The sequence below is a fragment of the Notamacropus eugenii genome, chromosome 4 (genome assembly GCF_028372415.1).
Source record: "Notamacropus eugenii isolate mMacEug1 chromosome 4, mMacEug1.pri_v2, whole genome shotgun sequence".
In the NCBI taxonomy this organism is placed as follows: Eukaryota; Metazoa; Chordata; class Mammalia; order Diprotodontia; family Macropodidae; genus Notamacropus; species Notamacropus eugenii.
The window spans coordinates 340,768,049-340,781,752 of record NC_092875.1 but is presented as its reverse complement, the minus strand read 5'-3'; the positions used below and the strand labels follow the sequence as shown (position 1 = coordinate 340,781,752).

Here is a 13,704-nt window from a genome sequence, read left to right as displayed (position 1 = left end):
GAAGGATTATTCAGTTAATGTTCTTATGGCAATTTGAACCCAGGCCACCTAAACTGGCAGGCTGGTTCGCTTTCCACTTTCCATAGTCAAGTTGACTTCTTTCTCATTAAGTCCTGTTAAATTTCTGATATGGTTTATATATTTATCCCTAATCTCACATTCTTTTAAAATCTTAATGACTCTTGCTGTATGTGTAGTCTCTCTTATCAGATAGATAACAGAGAAGTAACTGGGGCCCCAGCGCTCATGCCTCTCTCTCTTCACATCCCTACTCTTCCTTTTGAAAGCTTCCGGGACTTATATTTCCTACTGAGATTTGTGCCTTCTGGTCATCTTTCACTTTTTTTTTTGGCCTGTGTATTTTTTTTTAAGAAGGCTCTATGTGTTCATTGATTCAAGTGAGTCCCAGGTCAGTTGTAATGTACTTGAATCTGCCTGGTTCCATCATGTGTCTAGAGTAAGTTTGACATGAAGAAGTACTTTAGTTTTGACAGCTTCAGGACAAAAGTGTTAATTAAGATGGACTTAAAAAACAAAACAAGAATCAAACTGTTGTGAATCAGTAGCAGCTGATTTTGTGAAAAGAAAGTTGTTTTAATAATTTGTCAATCAAATACATTAAAAATTTTAGATTTAAATTAAATTTAAAAAATAATTAATCAAATTAAAATTATTTAATTGCATTTCATTGGTGAGATTCAGTCAGAAGTGGGACACTTTCCATTGACCCTTTTTCCTTGAAGGTCATCACCTTGCAGAAATGGAAATCTAAAATCATCTCTTCCCATAAACCATTAGGTTGAATATACCTGCACATCCTGCACATATATAAATTCAGCAGCAATTATAAATGGAATAAAAGCAAAAAAAAAAATAGAAATCTAGAGATTTTGTCTCCCTCTAGGAGACACTGTGAAAATATATAATGAATACGTGTGTATATGTATGAAATAAATGTGTGTATATCAAGAGAAAGGTTTTACTGATTTTCTATATACATATGGTCATATCTCAACAATAACAAATATCTCACTTAGCATTCATTGACTTTGCAAAAAAGATTTTAGATGATACCCACTGGTACTGCTAGTAAACTTGTCAAAGTGGTTGATAATATGTTTTGGTTTGGATCCTAAAACCAAGAGTGAAGTGAGCTAGAATACATTTCCACAATTTCAGGTACATATTCTCCTTGTCCTTGACCTTATTTGAAGCAGCTGGGTGGTACAATGGATAGAAAGTGAGACTTAGAATCAGGAGGATTGAGTTTGAATCTTGCCTTCTACACTTACTGGGTGACCCTAGGCAAGTCATTTATCTCTGTCTCAGTTTCCTCTTCTATTGAATTAGGATTATAATAGCAGCTAACTTACAACATTGTTAGGATACAAAGAATTAACATAAATTCTGGGGTTAAAATTAAAGGCAAAACCAATTCATTCTTTACCCTTGAGCTTACATTTAAAAGGGAACTGAAAAGCTCAGGTAGAGGTACCCAGTTGGGGACATGATGGCAGCATCCAAAGTGTCAGAAACATATCTGAGATAGGAATGAAAAATGGCCAGACTGAACCTTCCCTGAGCTAAGTTCCAGAGTGACAGTCTTTTACCATGGACCTCGTCTGTGCATAGCACTGTTGTAGGTTTTGGAGTAGATAACAAAATTTAGATTAAAATTCTTGCCTTCATAGTTGTTAAATCTAATCAAAGGAATAATACATACACATAGATATTAATCAATAAACTTTTATTAAGAACCTTCACTGTGTCAGATACTGTGCTAAGAGCCAATGTAATACTAGATTAGTACATCAGAGAGGTGCAAGACAAAGTACCTGTGTTAGGGTTGAGAGGTAAAATCATTCCTCACCAAGGGACCTCAGGAAAAGAAATGGGAAGGAAGTAACATTTGAATTTGAGATAATTATTTCATCATTTCTATAATTTCTCTTTTTATCTTTACTCTTGGCTGGAATACTGTCATGTTTATAATGTTATATGCCCATGTGTATAAATATGCACACACACACATATACATAAGCACATACACATACATGTACAATACAGTATGTTCATATATGCACACAGAGATACATATACATACACAAACACATGCATGCACATATACATGTGATACAAAGCATATATACACACACATGCATATAGACATATAAACAATATACACATAAGCATATATATATATATATATGCGTGTGTGTGCGCATGCGCATACACACAGGAAAAAGGAGACAAGAAGACCTGAGTTTAAGTCCCAACTCAAACACATAACTAGCTGTGAGACCTTGGACAAGTTTCCTTATTTCTCAGTGCCTTTGGCTTCTCTCTAAGATTGTACACAGGAGTTGCTAATCTGTCTTGGCAGAGGGAATTTCCACACTGAGAGTTCCATATCTGGATCCTATAGGAAGGATAAGAAGACACTGGGAAGAGTTCTCCAGAAGAGTGTCACCTACTCTTAAGAGGGGAAGCAGCATTAAAGCATCCAAGGAAACGTGATCACACTGATGCATCTCCTGTCTTCCTTGCCCCTTGCCCTGTTTCAAAGGAAAGTTATTGCTGTCATTGATTTTAAAATATACCTACACATATATTATTTCAAAATGTGACAGGTACACGTGCTGTTTATTTCACATCGATTCCAAATTCATTGTTAACATCTTTGCTCCCATCCAAAGAATTCCATAAAGCAGAACTATTTGCTGATCTTATCTTGGTTTGATCTTGCCCTATTCAAAAGCCAAGTCTCTTGTACTAAAAAGAAGTTTTAAAATGTTTTTTTAGATTGTCCCTTAGTGGAATGAATTTTTCTTTAAGGCAGTGTCTGCACATGATCTAACATCTCAGTTAAAAATGAAAATTTGGCCAGGTTATTCGAACTGAGGTTTTCCTTATGGAACCAAGAAGAATTGACTGTCTAATTGAAGCATTGACTAATTTGACTTTTTTTCCCCTCTCCTCAGATCAGATAATTTCTGGACCATTAAAATAGACACACAATTAAACTTTTTTTTCTGGTCCAAGCTCCTGTCAAGGGGGCCTCTGTTCTTTTCAAGCTGGAACAATGTGTACCTCTGGGCCCCGACTCCCAGTTTGAAGCTATGAGTGTTCTCAGAAAGAGGAATTCCAACAGTTAGCACACATTTGTCAGATTATTAAAACTTTTTAAACTTCTGATGGTCTTGTGTCACCATTGCTTCATCAGCTTAAAGATCCTCCATTCTCCTTCACACCCCACATCCATATGCTATTGATCACTATTCTCTAACCTTGAAGAGGGTATCACAGTCCCTGCTTGTCCGTGAAGAGATCCCTTTAATTTTCCAGGAGCATAGTTGAGGCACTTGAGACATTACTTTGGTGTCTACTCTATTTCCTATTCTGAGAAGGGATGTGAAATGTTTCTCATCAGTGATACCTTGTTATGTTGTGAGAGTCTACCAGGGAGGTATTCTATACTCGTGGTTTTTAGTCCCTGCCAACTCCTTAACTGGGAGTTATCTATACCGAAGATATCAAAAGTCTATCCCTTATCCCTCTCCTATTCCAACTAAACTATCTGTATCCTCATGTTTGCCTCCTGGCTTTCTTTAGGTCTCAATTAAAGTCCACTTTCTGCAACGAGCCTTTCCCAGTCTGCCTTAATCTTCGTGTCTTCCTTCTGTTAATTATCGCCAAATTATCCTGTATAGATCTTGTACGTATATAGTTGTTTCCATGTTGTCTTTCCTATTAGATTGTGAATTCCATAAGAGCACAGACTTTATTTTCTTTTCTCCTCTTTCTTTGTATTTCCATTGTTGGTATACAGTAATAATTTAATAAAAGCTAGTTGACTGACTGTTTATACCTTGTACATTTCTAGTTCTGTGCTGTTTCCTATGCCTGTAGTGTCCCTCTTTTTCTGACTTGAATTATTTCCATCATTTATAGCCCAAATTCATATGATGCTTTTACCTCCTCCATGAAGCAAGCCTCCCACAGTGTCTCTGTTGAGTGGTACAGTAGAAGGAGCACTGAATTAATGTAAATTCAATTTCTGGCTGTGCCACTTAGTGGCTTTGAGCCTCAGTTTCCTTATCTACAAAATGGAGTAGCACTAAATAACCTTCTGAAATCCCTTCTAGCTTTGATCTCACATAACAGTCTCTTTTACACCTATCTATCTAATGTACCCATCCTACATAATTATGTACTTACAATTAACGCTGTACATAGCTTATCCTTCTACTAATCTGTAAATTTAATGAGGGCAGAAATTATGTCTTACTTAAATCTTGTGTCTCCTTGGTCTCAGTGCAACACTTAAGATACACAAGATGCTCAGTAAATTTATTTTATTAAATACTGTTTTATTGGGTAAATAAAAGTCGCTATTCTTTGATCCCTTTCCATGTTTTTTTCTTTTTCTTTTGAGGTTGATGGAGCTTTAAAAGTAATTTTGTATCTGGTTGGTTGGAAAATAACTATTTTGGTGTGAGATGAGATTGTTATTGATGAGAAACGTATACAATTAGAAGAATGATGGAATAAATACTCACATGGATTCTGCCCTGTTCTTCCCCATCCCTAGATGTTTCATTAATTCTGGCCAAGTTTCTGGAGGCCATTTGGGGTTCACACTAATCCTAGAGATTCATTCCTGGTCTGGATTGACCCATAGGTCATTCTTGTATCACCCATCTACCTATCTGTGGTTTTTAGTTTTGTTTCGTTTTATTTCTGCAAAAGCATCCATATAGCATCCATAGGATGTAAATCTCTTCAGCCAAATGCTATAGATGAAACATAGGCTAGAGTGACTCAATGTAAGCCAAATATCAAACAATGCTGTTATATATTCTCTCAGTCAAAACAACTTGCCTCTTTTCAGCCATTTTGTTTAAGACAATATGATGAGATTGAAAAAAGAGTACAGTTATATATGTACACCTAGACAGATATAGATAGCTATATGTGTGCGTGTGTGTGTGTGTGTGTATACATATATATGTATACCACATACATACCACCCATATGCATACATATGAAGCAGGAGACATAGAGGATAAAAGGCATGGAGTTGGATCTAGAATTAGTCCCACCTGTGACATATTCTTTGTGACCACAAGCAAGTCATTTAACATTTCATTGTCTTAAGCAGTCAAGACTTTTAAGTTACAGTTGTTATTGTCCTAAATCAAGGAAAGAAGTTTGCTTACATTGATGGAATCATAGAAAATTTTTAAAAATTATCAGCATATGAGTGTAGATTGTCATATGCATATATATATATATGGTGCTTCTATTTTTCTTCCAAAATTTAAGCTATATAGATAGTAAAAGTCAGAATTCTTATTGTCAAGGCTCTAAAATCTCAAGAACCTACTAGTTTTAATTAAGGAGCTCAGTCACTGTCTGGGATTAGTCTCAAAAGAAGAATGAGCTGTTGGTTCCACCACAGTCTTGGGTTCTACTCTGTTGGTCTTGAACCTCCTTTTGCTTGTCTTGGATGTCTACTTTAACTCCTGAGCCTGATTGCACACAATCATAGAAATGGAGAGATCCAAGGGACCTCATAGGGCATTTGGTCCATCTTCTACCCTCTACCATGGATGAGTGGCTCTCATCTACTCTGATGGACTCAGTTATGATCTTTCTGCAGATGACTGCTAAGTCCATACATTCAGCTGCCCCCTTGACCTGGGACAGCTAGGTGGTGCAGTGGATAGAGCACCAGTGCAGGAGTCAGGAAGACCTGAGTTCAAATCTCACCTCAGACACTTGACACTCACTAGCCATGTGACCTTGGGCAAGTCACTTAACCCCAATTGCCTCATCCTGGGTCATCTCCAGGCATCCTGATGAATATCTGGTCACTAGATTCAGATTGTTTTGGAGGAGAAGTGAGACTGGTGACCTGCACAGCCCTCCCTCACTCAAAAACAAAGTCAAGTGCAAGTCACATCATTATTTCTCTGATGGCATGGTCTTCTTCGGCAATAAAGGACGAACATACACCCTCTACAGTATCTTCCTTGGATTCTCCTCCAGCCTCTACTTAACTCCCTCTACTGACAATAATTTTAACTTCTTTCTCAGACATCCCATTCAATTGGAGGGTGACTAATTACTCTGCAAATGAGGTGAAGTTTTGTTTCCTATAGCTTCTCCCCACTCATTCTCATTTTGCCCCTTAGAACCAAACAGAATGTCTAATCCTTTTTTCACATGATACTCTTACTAGCATTTTTTACCTTCGGTCCTGTAAATCCATGACTTCTGGCTTTCACCCCAGATTTTGCCCTAGACTGATTCCCTCTAACTGATGCCAGGGAATGCTTCTCCCTCTTCTGCTGCAATCTGCTGCTGCCTTCATTTCTGGCAATGAGGTATAGCCAATAGGAAAAACTCATTAATCAGTCCTCTTTAAATCCCTCTTGGAATGTGTTGAATCTAAGTGCTCAAGGAATGAAAATTCCTTGATTAATGTCATGATATGTGATGAATGCTTATTTGTGATATCCATAGATTAGAAATATTTTTTACAAGAAACCATAATGCTTCCTTGTTTCTTTTCCTTTCCATAGCTTTGGGCCAGATAATGTTGTATGTAGACGGGATGAATGGAGTCATAAATCATAATGAAACCATTCAATGGCTGTATACTCTCATTGGTTCAAAGGTAAGAGAATGCCAAGGTTATGTATTTCATGCACTGTATAGGCAAATACCATTTTTATACCCAGAAAAAAAATCTTGTGTAATTTTGCCTTAGCCATGTCACAGTACAAATATGAGAGATTACCTTTTAGATTTTTTTATGAATACTGAATAAATGAAATGTGACATATTTTGAGAATCACTGAATCTCAGAGAAAGTTGGGACCTTGGAGGCCATCCCATCAAGTCTGATATCTCTTTGAACTCTAACTCCCTCAGAAATAAATCCAACAAGTCCCCATGCAATCTTGGGGACATTTCTATTGATTTCAATTTCAAGAATTCATGTTTATAATGGGATTGCCTCAATATTTTGGTAATAAAATTTTAAACATACATTAATGACTATGTTACCAAATTCTGGGTATGATTACAATAAATATCCTTCCATTTGGCCCAGAATCCATATGAAAAATTGCCAGCTTACCTTCTGATCTTATTTTCTGTAACTGGAGTCCAGCACTGCTGCCTCTTTCTGGCACAGAAATGATCCTTGGTTCCCAGAGTTTATGCCAGCACAAAATGTAAACTCAAGCAGGTCCTACAAAGCTAGAAAGATTTTGAGTATGTGTTTGGCAACAGTCTGTCCCCCAAGACCCAACTTAGCAAAGAGACCTGAGAGGCCATTTAATCCAACTTATAAGCATAAAACAATCTTATCTATGACATAGTAGCAAAGAAGCCACGTGGCCATTAAGTGAAGACCTGCAGTGAAGAGCAACCTACTCTTTCCCTGTGCATCCCACTCTAACTAGACCTCTCTGTGTGTAAATCCTTCCTTACTTCAGCTGCACATTTGGCTCTCTGCATCTTCACACATGGTTAATAGTTCTGTCCTGGAGGTCTAAAGAAAATGAGTTGACTTCCTCTTCCATGTGTAAAAGCCCTTCAGGTACCAAAGGCAGATATAACTTCCCCCAGAGGTCTTCAGGCAAAATAACCCTAGTTCCTTCAACTGTGGAAAGTTCTTGTGGCTTCTCACCATCTCAGTTACCTTTGGGATGGCTCCCAACTCATCAGTGTTCTTTTACTAGAGTTCTGATTGTCAGGAACAGATAAGATGTATACTTTGCTGTATGTGTTAATACTATAGAAGTAAGGATTATAGAATTTTGAATTCTTCTCTATCTGCAAATTGGATGTACCATCATTTAATTGTTGGATACAGATTGAGGCCTGCCAGATCACAGGATCTAGTATTGATAATAACTTTATTCTCTTCTATGTAAGATGATGATGAATAAAATCTCATTGCATAGTACTTACTGTGTTCTTCCCCAAATGGGACACCCATGGATGACCAAACAGTAGTCCAGATGTGACTTTCTGTTAGCATTTTCTGCCAATTCAAGAAAGTCCATTTTCAAGAAAGATTCCAGAGAGTGAAAAATGCCACCGTAAGGTCTAGGCTTAGTAAGGAAGTATGACCTTGAGGGAATCACTTAGCCACTCTCAGCTTCAGTTTCCTCATCTATTAAAATAAGGAAGTTGAATAAGAACAATTCTGAGTACCTTTCTAGAGCTAAATATTCTTGGTTTTTATGATTTCAAATATGTTATTGACTTTAAAAAGTTGTTTGTTGGCCATAATATCTGGGGGATGGGAATTCTCCTTCCAATGTAAGTTTCTCGGACTTTTTGGAATCTCAGCTTATAAAATCATCCATGAAACTGTTAACCAGACAGGAGAGAGAAGAAGAATTTATGTTGCTGATTTTTTTTTTTAGAGGAGGGAGGTGAGGCAATCGGGGTTAAGTGACATGCCCAAGGTCATACAACTAATAAGTGTCTGACGCCAGATTTGAAGTCAGGTTCCTCCTGATGCCAGGACCTGTGCCCTATTCACTGTGCCACCTAGATGCCCCTATGTAGGTCACATTCAGGAGAGATTCCTGTCACTTTATTTAGAGAAGCTATGAGAAGCTATCTATCTATCTATCTATCTATCTATCTATCTATCTATCTATCTACGTATCTAAATTCCTATTTATCTGTCTGTCTTTCTGTCTGTCTGTCTATCTGTCTGTCTATCTATCTATCTATCTATCTATCTATCTATCTATCTATCTATCTATCTATCTATCTATCTGTCTGTCTGTCTCTAGGCCTGTCTGTCTGAATGTCTGTTTCTCTGTCTTTCTGTCTATCTATACATCTATCTATCTAGCAAGTAATGAGAACACATAAGAGAATTAGATGAAATGAACATAAGAGATGAGATAGGAATGTGATTAACTGGCAGGTGAACAAGCAAGGGTCATGTCAGTTAACTGTGGCTTACAGCAATGATGAAGAGATATCTGGATTGATGATCATACTCTTAAACATGATAAATATGTGAACTGTATGTTTTTGTTTCAAATTTATATCCATCATCTGACACTGTAGGGCAGTTAGGTGGTACAGGTATCCACTGATAAATCTCTGGGCCTGGAATCAGGAAGACTCATCTTCTTGAGTTCAAATCCGGTCTCAGATAGTTACTAGCTGTGTGATCTTAGGCAAGCCACTTAACCCTGTTTGCCTCAGTTTCCTCATCTATAAAATGAACTGGAGAAGGAAATGGCAAACCACTGCACTATCTTTGCCAAGAAAAACTCAAATGGGGTCAGGAAGAGCAGGACACATTTGAAAAGTGACTCAATAACAACAATTTTACATTGTTCGGTGACATTTTATTTAATTACAGTCCTGCATAGTAAGATAATGAAGTTATTCTCATAGAAGCCTCTGAGATGTCAGACCTCAAACCTGTATCTAGCATTAAAGTAATGGATTGTATAAATTGATAGCAAGGAATCCAAAGTGAATGGCCTTACTTCTGTGGTTAAAAGCATAAAGTGAGGTATGCTTGTTATATGTCCCTAAAAAAGGTTCATATCAAAGGTATTTTAATTATGGTTGGCTTTGTGCAGGAAGACATGGATAAAAGGTTTTAAAGGCCAGGGTATGTACTTTATTCTAAAGTCCCCAAGGAGCCAATGATGATTTTTGAACAGAGAAATGATATGGTTAGACCTGTGCTTTAGAAATTCTATTTTGTTGTCTATGTGTAAAATAGATTGGAGAGGAGACACTACAAGTAAGAAAACCAAAAAGGGAGTCTTTACAATAGGCCAGGTAATCTAAACTAGTGTGGAATCATGAGACAGATATGAGAGGCACTGTGGAAGTAAAACTGTCAAAACTTACCCGAAAAAAAAAAAGGAAGAAAAGAATGTTAAAAAATTTTTAAAAAACACAGAATATTGCAGAACAAAGTTCAGAAGATGACTTAGAGCAATATTAAACAACCATATTAAATTTGAAATATGCAAAAGAAAAATAACCTGTACATTGTGGAGATTTGTGGTTTCATATGTAGGCCTCTTTTTCTGTTCTTTATGAAGGGAAATTTTCATGTTTGTTGATGTTCCTCAAGTTCATGATAATAAAAGGAAAAATATTTAATTGACAAGATTCGGTAGCTGATTGGATGTGGGGAGGAGAATGAAGGTAAATGAAAAATTTGAGAAGGACTGAGGTTTTAGACCTAGGAGACTGGGATGATGGTGGTGCCTGCTACAGAATGGGAAGAAGAGATTAGTTAGAGCAGAAGATTAGTCAGTTGGTCAACACAGAACTGAGCTTCAGAAAAGAGCTTCTGACCAGATATATAGATTTGAGAGTGCTCTACATAGAGCTGATGACTTAAGCCCTAGAAGCTAATGAGATGATCAGGAGAGGGTATAAGAAGAGAGTCCAGGAGAGTGTCTTTCTTAGAAGATACCAATATGGTCATTAATGGAGTAAGACCTAGATGATATACATCAAAGGAGACTGGAGTGGTGAGATAGTTTGGAAAACTAAGAGAGCTTCATGAATGCTGGCAGAGAAGAGACATCCCAAGTAAAGGGGTGGTTAATAATATCAAAAATTAAATGAAGGACAAGAAGGGTGAAGCCTGACAAAGATCATCAGATTTAACCACTAAAAGCTTTTTGGTAACTTTAGATAGAATAAGTTCAGTGTAGTAAACAAATTGGAAGCCACATTGCAAGAGATTGAGAAATGAGTCAGAGTTGAAGTAGAAAGTAAATTTAGGCTTAATGTAAGGGGGACTGGGGTGGGGGAAGGAGGTTCCTAACATTTAGAACTATCCAGAAGTAGAATGAATGGATCTCCAGAGGAGGGAGTGGTTTCCACCTCACTGGAGGTCTTTAATGCAAAGGTTGAAAGACTAAAGAAAGGGTCCTTGTTCAGGTACAGGTTGGACTAGATGGTGTCTGGCATCCTTTATAACTCTGAGATGCTTTGATTTTATAATCTCTAAGGTCATCTTTGTCTCTCATAGTTTAAGAGCCTATGAATATATATTTTAGCGTCATAGAATTTAAAGATAGAAGGGACCTTAGAGATTACTTAATCCAATTTTTCTTAGGAAAATAAATTCCTTTATTTTCTCTGAGAATATGGATACAATACTGATTGTTTTATCCACTGCATTTTTATATTTATCTCCTTAAATATTGAACTATATACATAAACTGTATACATACTAAAATATGTACATAAACTGTGGCTGATATTTGTTATTAGCCAGTATACGCAGGCATTAGACTAGAAAATTCTCTGAATTTCATTACAAATAAAATACAATGAAGACAAGTTGTACAGTTTTGTGCTTTTGTGTTTATTCCAATCTTTCCTATATTCTCATCTAAGGCTGGTATTTCTGAATTTTTTTTTGGTTATTTCCTCAGGCTGTGTTGATGATATGGGGCATCCCTGGGAGCAAAAGTAGGGAATGTATGGTGTAAGGAAGAAGTGGGGAGGAGAGAAAGAATGTGGGCCTTCTATATGCTTCTCTTCTTTCATTTCTGTGTAAACTAACCTCTGTTCCACTCTAGGATCTCAGGCTTGAGTCTAACCTAGCAGTATATATGTGAGAGACAGAGGGAGACACTGGAGGGGAGGAGGAAGAGGGAATGTTAGAAGCTAAGGGGAAAGACAAAATATGTGTGTGTGTGTGTGTGTGTGTGTGTGTGTGTGTGTGTGTGTGTGTGATTAGATGTTTTTCCTAGTCCCTTTTGGCTTCATTTAATTGAGTTCAACAAAAACATCAAGTTCCAATAAAATACTTTTCCTGCTTTTATGGTACTTAACCTTCATATTACCCAGTATCACTGCTTCGTTAGAAGTAATACATTTACAGGCATAGTAAATTGTAAGTTTTTAAAGGTAACCAGTGGCCGTTTGCATTTCAGTTGCTTTTTAAAATATCAAACTATTTTATATGATTAAAAATCAGAACTATGACAGAAAAATGAGAAATGATACTTGCATTATAGAGTTGAAAGATATTTATTGAAATCATATTTTCTTTTAAAATATGCTCTTATATAAACATGTTTTTTTAAAAAAGTCTTTTTTCTGTCATTAGTTGTTTTTTAGAAGGCTTAATTCATTCTGGACTAGTTTTCCGTTATTTTTCAATTCCAGGGCCCTCTAGTCATTTTTCATATGTCTTTTAATCAAATGAACTCATCAGAGAACTTCCTGTGCAGCCACATAGATTTCCTTAGCAACCTCTCCCTTTTTCTTTCTCTTAAAAAGACTCAAATAAAAGCATCGTGAAGTTAAAATTAAATGTCATTTTGTGATTTTTTTTCCTGAAAAATAGCTCACCTCATCACAACTACAAATATGTGTAAGGGAATTTGGAATGAATATTTATATTCATTTTACTTCAGCATGCAAACTATTAAATATTATCAATATGAACTATTTTATACTTTTTTTGAAGACTTCTGTGGTAGTAGGAAAGAGGGATAAAGGAGGATGTTTAATACATTCTAAATACTCCCATAAGGAAGTCATAGCACTGAAACATGACATGGCACTCTGACTGACATAGCACTATGACTTATGAAGACACTTTATAAATTAGGTAAAACTATTGAATGTTTGGCCTATCTTACCAAAGCATCTAGATATTATTTTTCTTAATGAAAACATCTGCCTCCATATGAATGTTTTCAAACATATTATCATGAAACCACTTAAAAGCTCTTCCAAACTCGTGTTTGTTCACTTTTTCAGTAAAGTGCTTTTGAATGCTTATGTGTACAGCACTGATGTGTCAGGCAGAATGGTCATTCATAGGAAAAAAGTGCAAGATAGAAGTCCCCGTGATGAAAAAAGGTTAAATTTAGTTGCGCAAAGATACATACTGGTTAAACTCTTAAGTAACCAAGAAAGGCAGCACGCCTCTTCTAAGACACGAACAATCACAGTCATACATCTCTTCCTTGTCCATTACCCTTTTCTCTCTTCCTTGTCTCCACTGACATTGCTTCTCAACTTTCAAATGCATACTTTAAAGTAGTTGTTCTACCATGCTATCTTAAATGATGCTGCCACCTAGTGTCCATCTCAAGGGAACATAGTAGGTTGCAATGAGGAAAACAGGAACTAGTCCAAGAGACCTGAACTAAATCAAATTTTCAAAGTGTGGTGCAGGGACTTCTAGGACTCCCTGAAATCCTTAAAGGCAGTTCTTGAGATCAAAACTATCTTCCTAGTAATACTCAGATGATGGCAAATATCAATATAGAAATAACTGATGTAAAGTCCTCAATAACTTTTAAGGATGTAAACCAAAAAGTATGAGAACTGCTGAGCTAAAAGTTAAAGAAGTAGAGTAGATCAAAGCCAGGAACGGTCATCATAAACCAGAAAGAGAAATAGTTACTTGAGACAACAAGGCAGTGTTGTTGGTCAGAGGCCAGATGGGTAATGAGGAATCAGGCACTGTATATGAAGTAGAAATTAGAATAAGCAGTGATGTCTACATCCAGCCAAGCCATTTGAGAAGCCAGCTACAAGGTACAGGAAATTAGGCTGTTATCAATGTGACTTCTTACCCAGCTAACCTCTTACATGGTTGATATGTGTGGTAACTTGGCGGCTAGGTGGTGCAGTGGATAGAGCACCAGTGCAGGA

General features: G+C 36.7%; 1 protein-coding gene across 1 annotated transcript in view; it reads left to right on the top strand.

The window, feature by feature from the left end:
* FHOD3 (formin homology 2 domain containing 3) overlaps positions 1-13,704 on the top strand; it is a 707,140-nt gene that overhangs the window by 432,518 nt on the left and 260,918 nt on the right. The window contains 1 exon segment of the mRNA XM_072599353.1: positions 6,588-6,682. Within this exon segment, the coding sequence (XP_072455454.1) occupies positions 6,588-6,682 (95 nt within the window).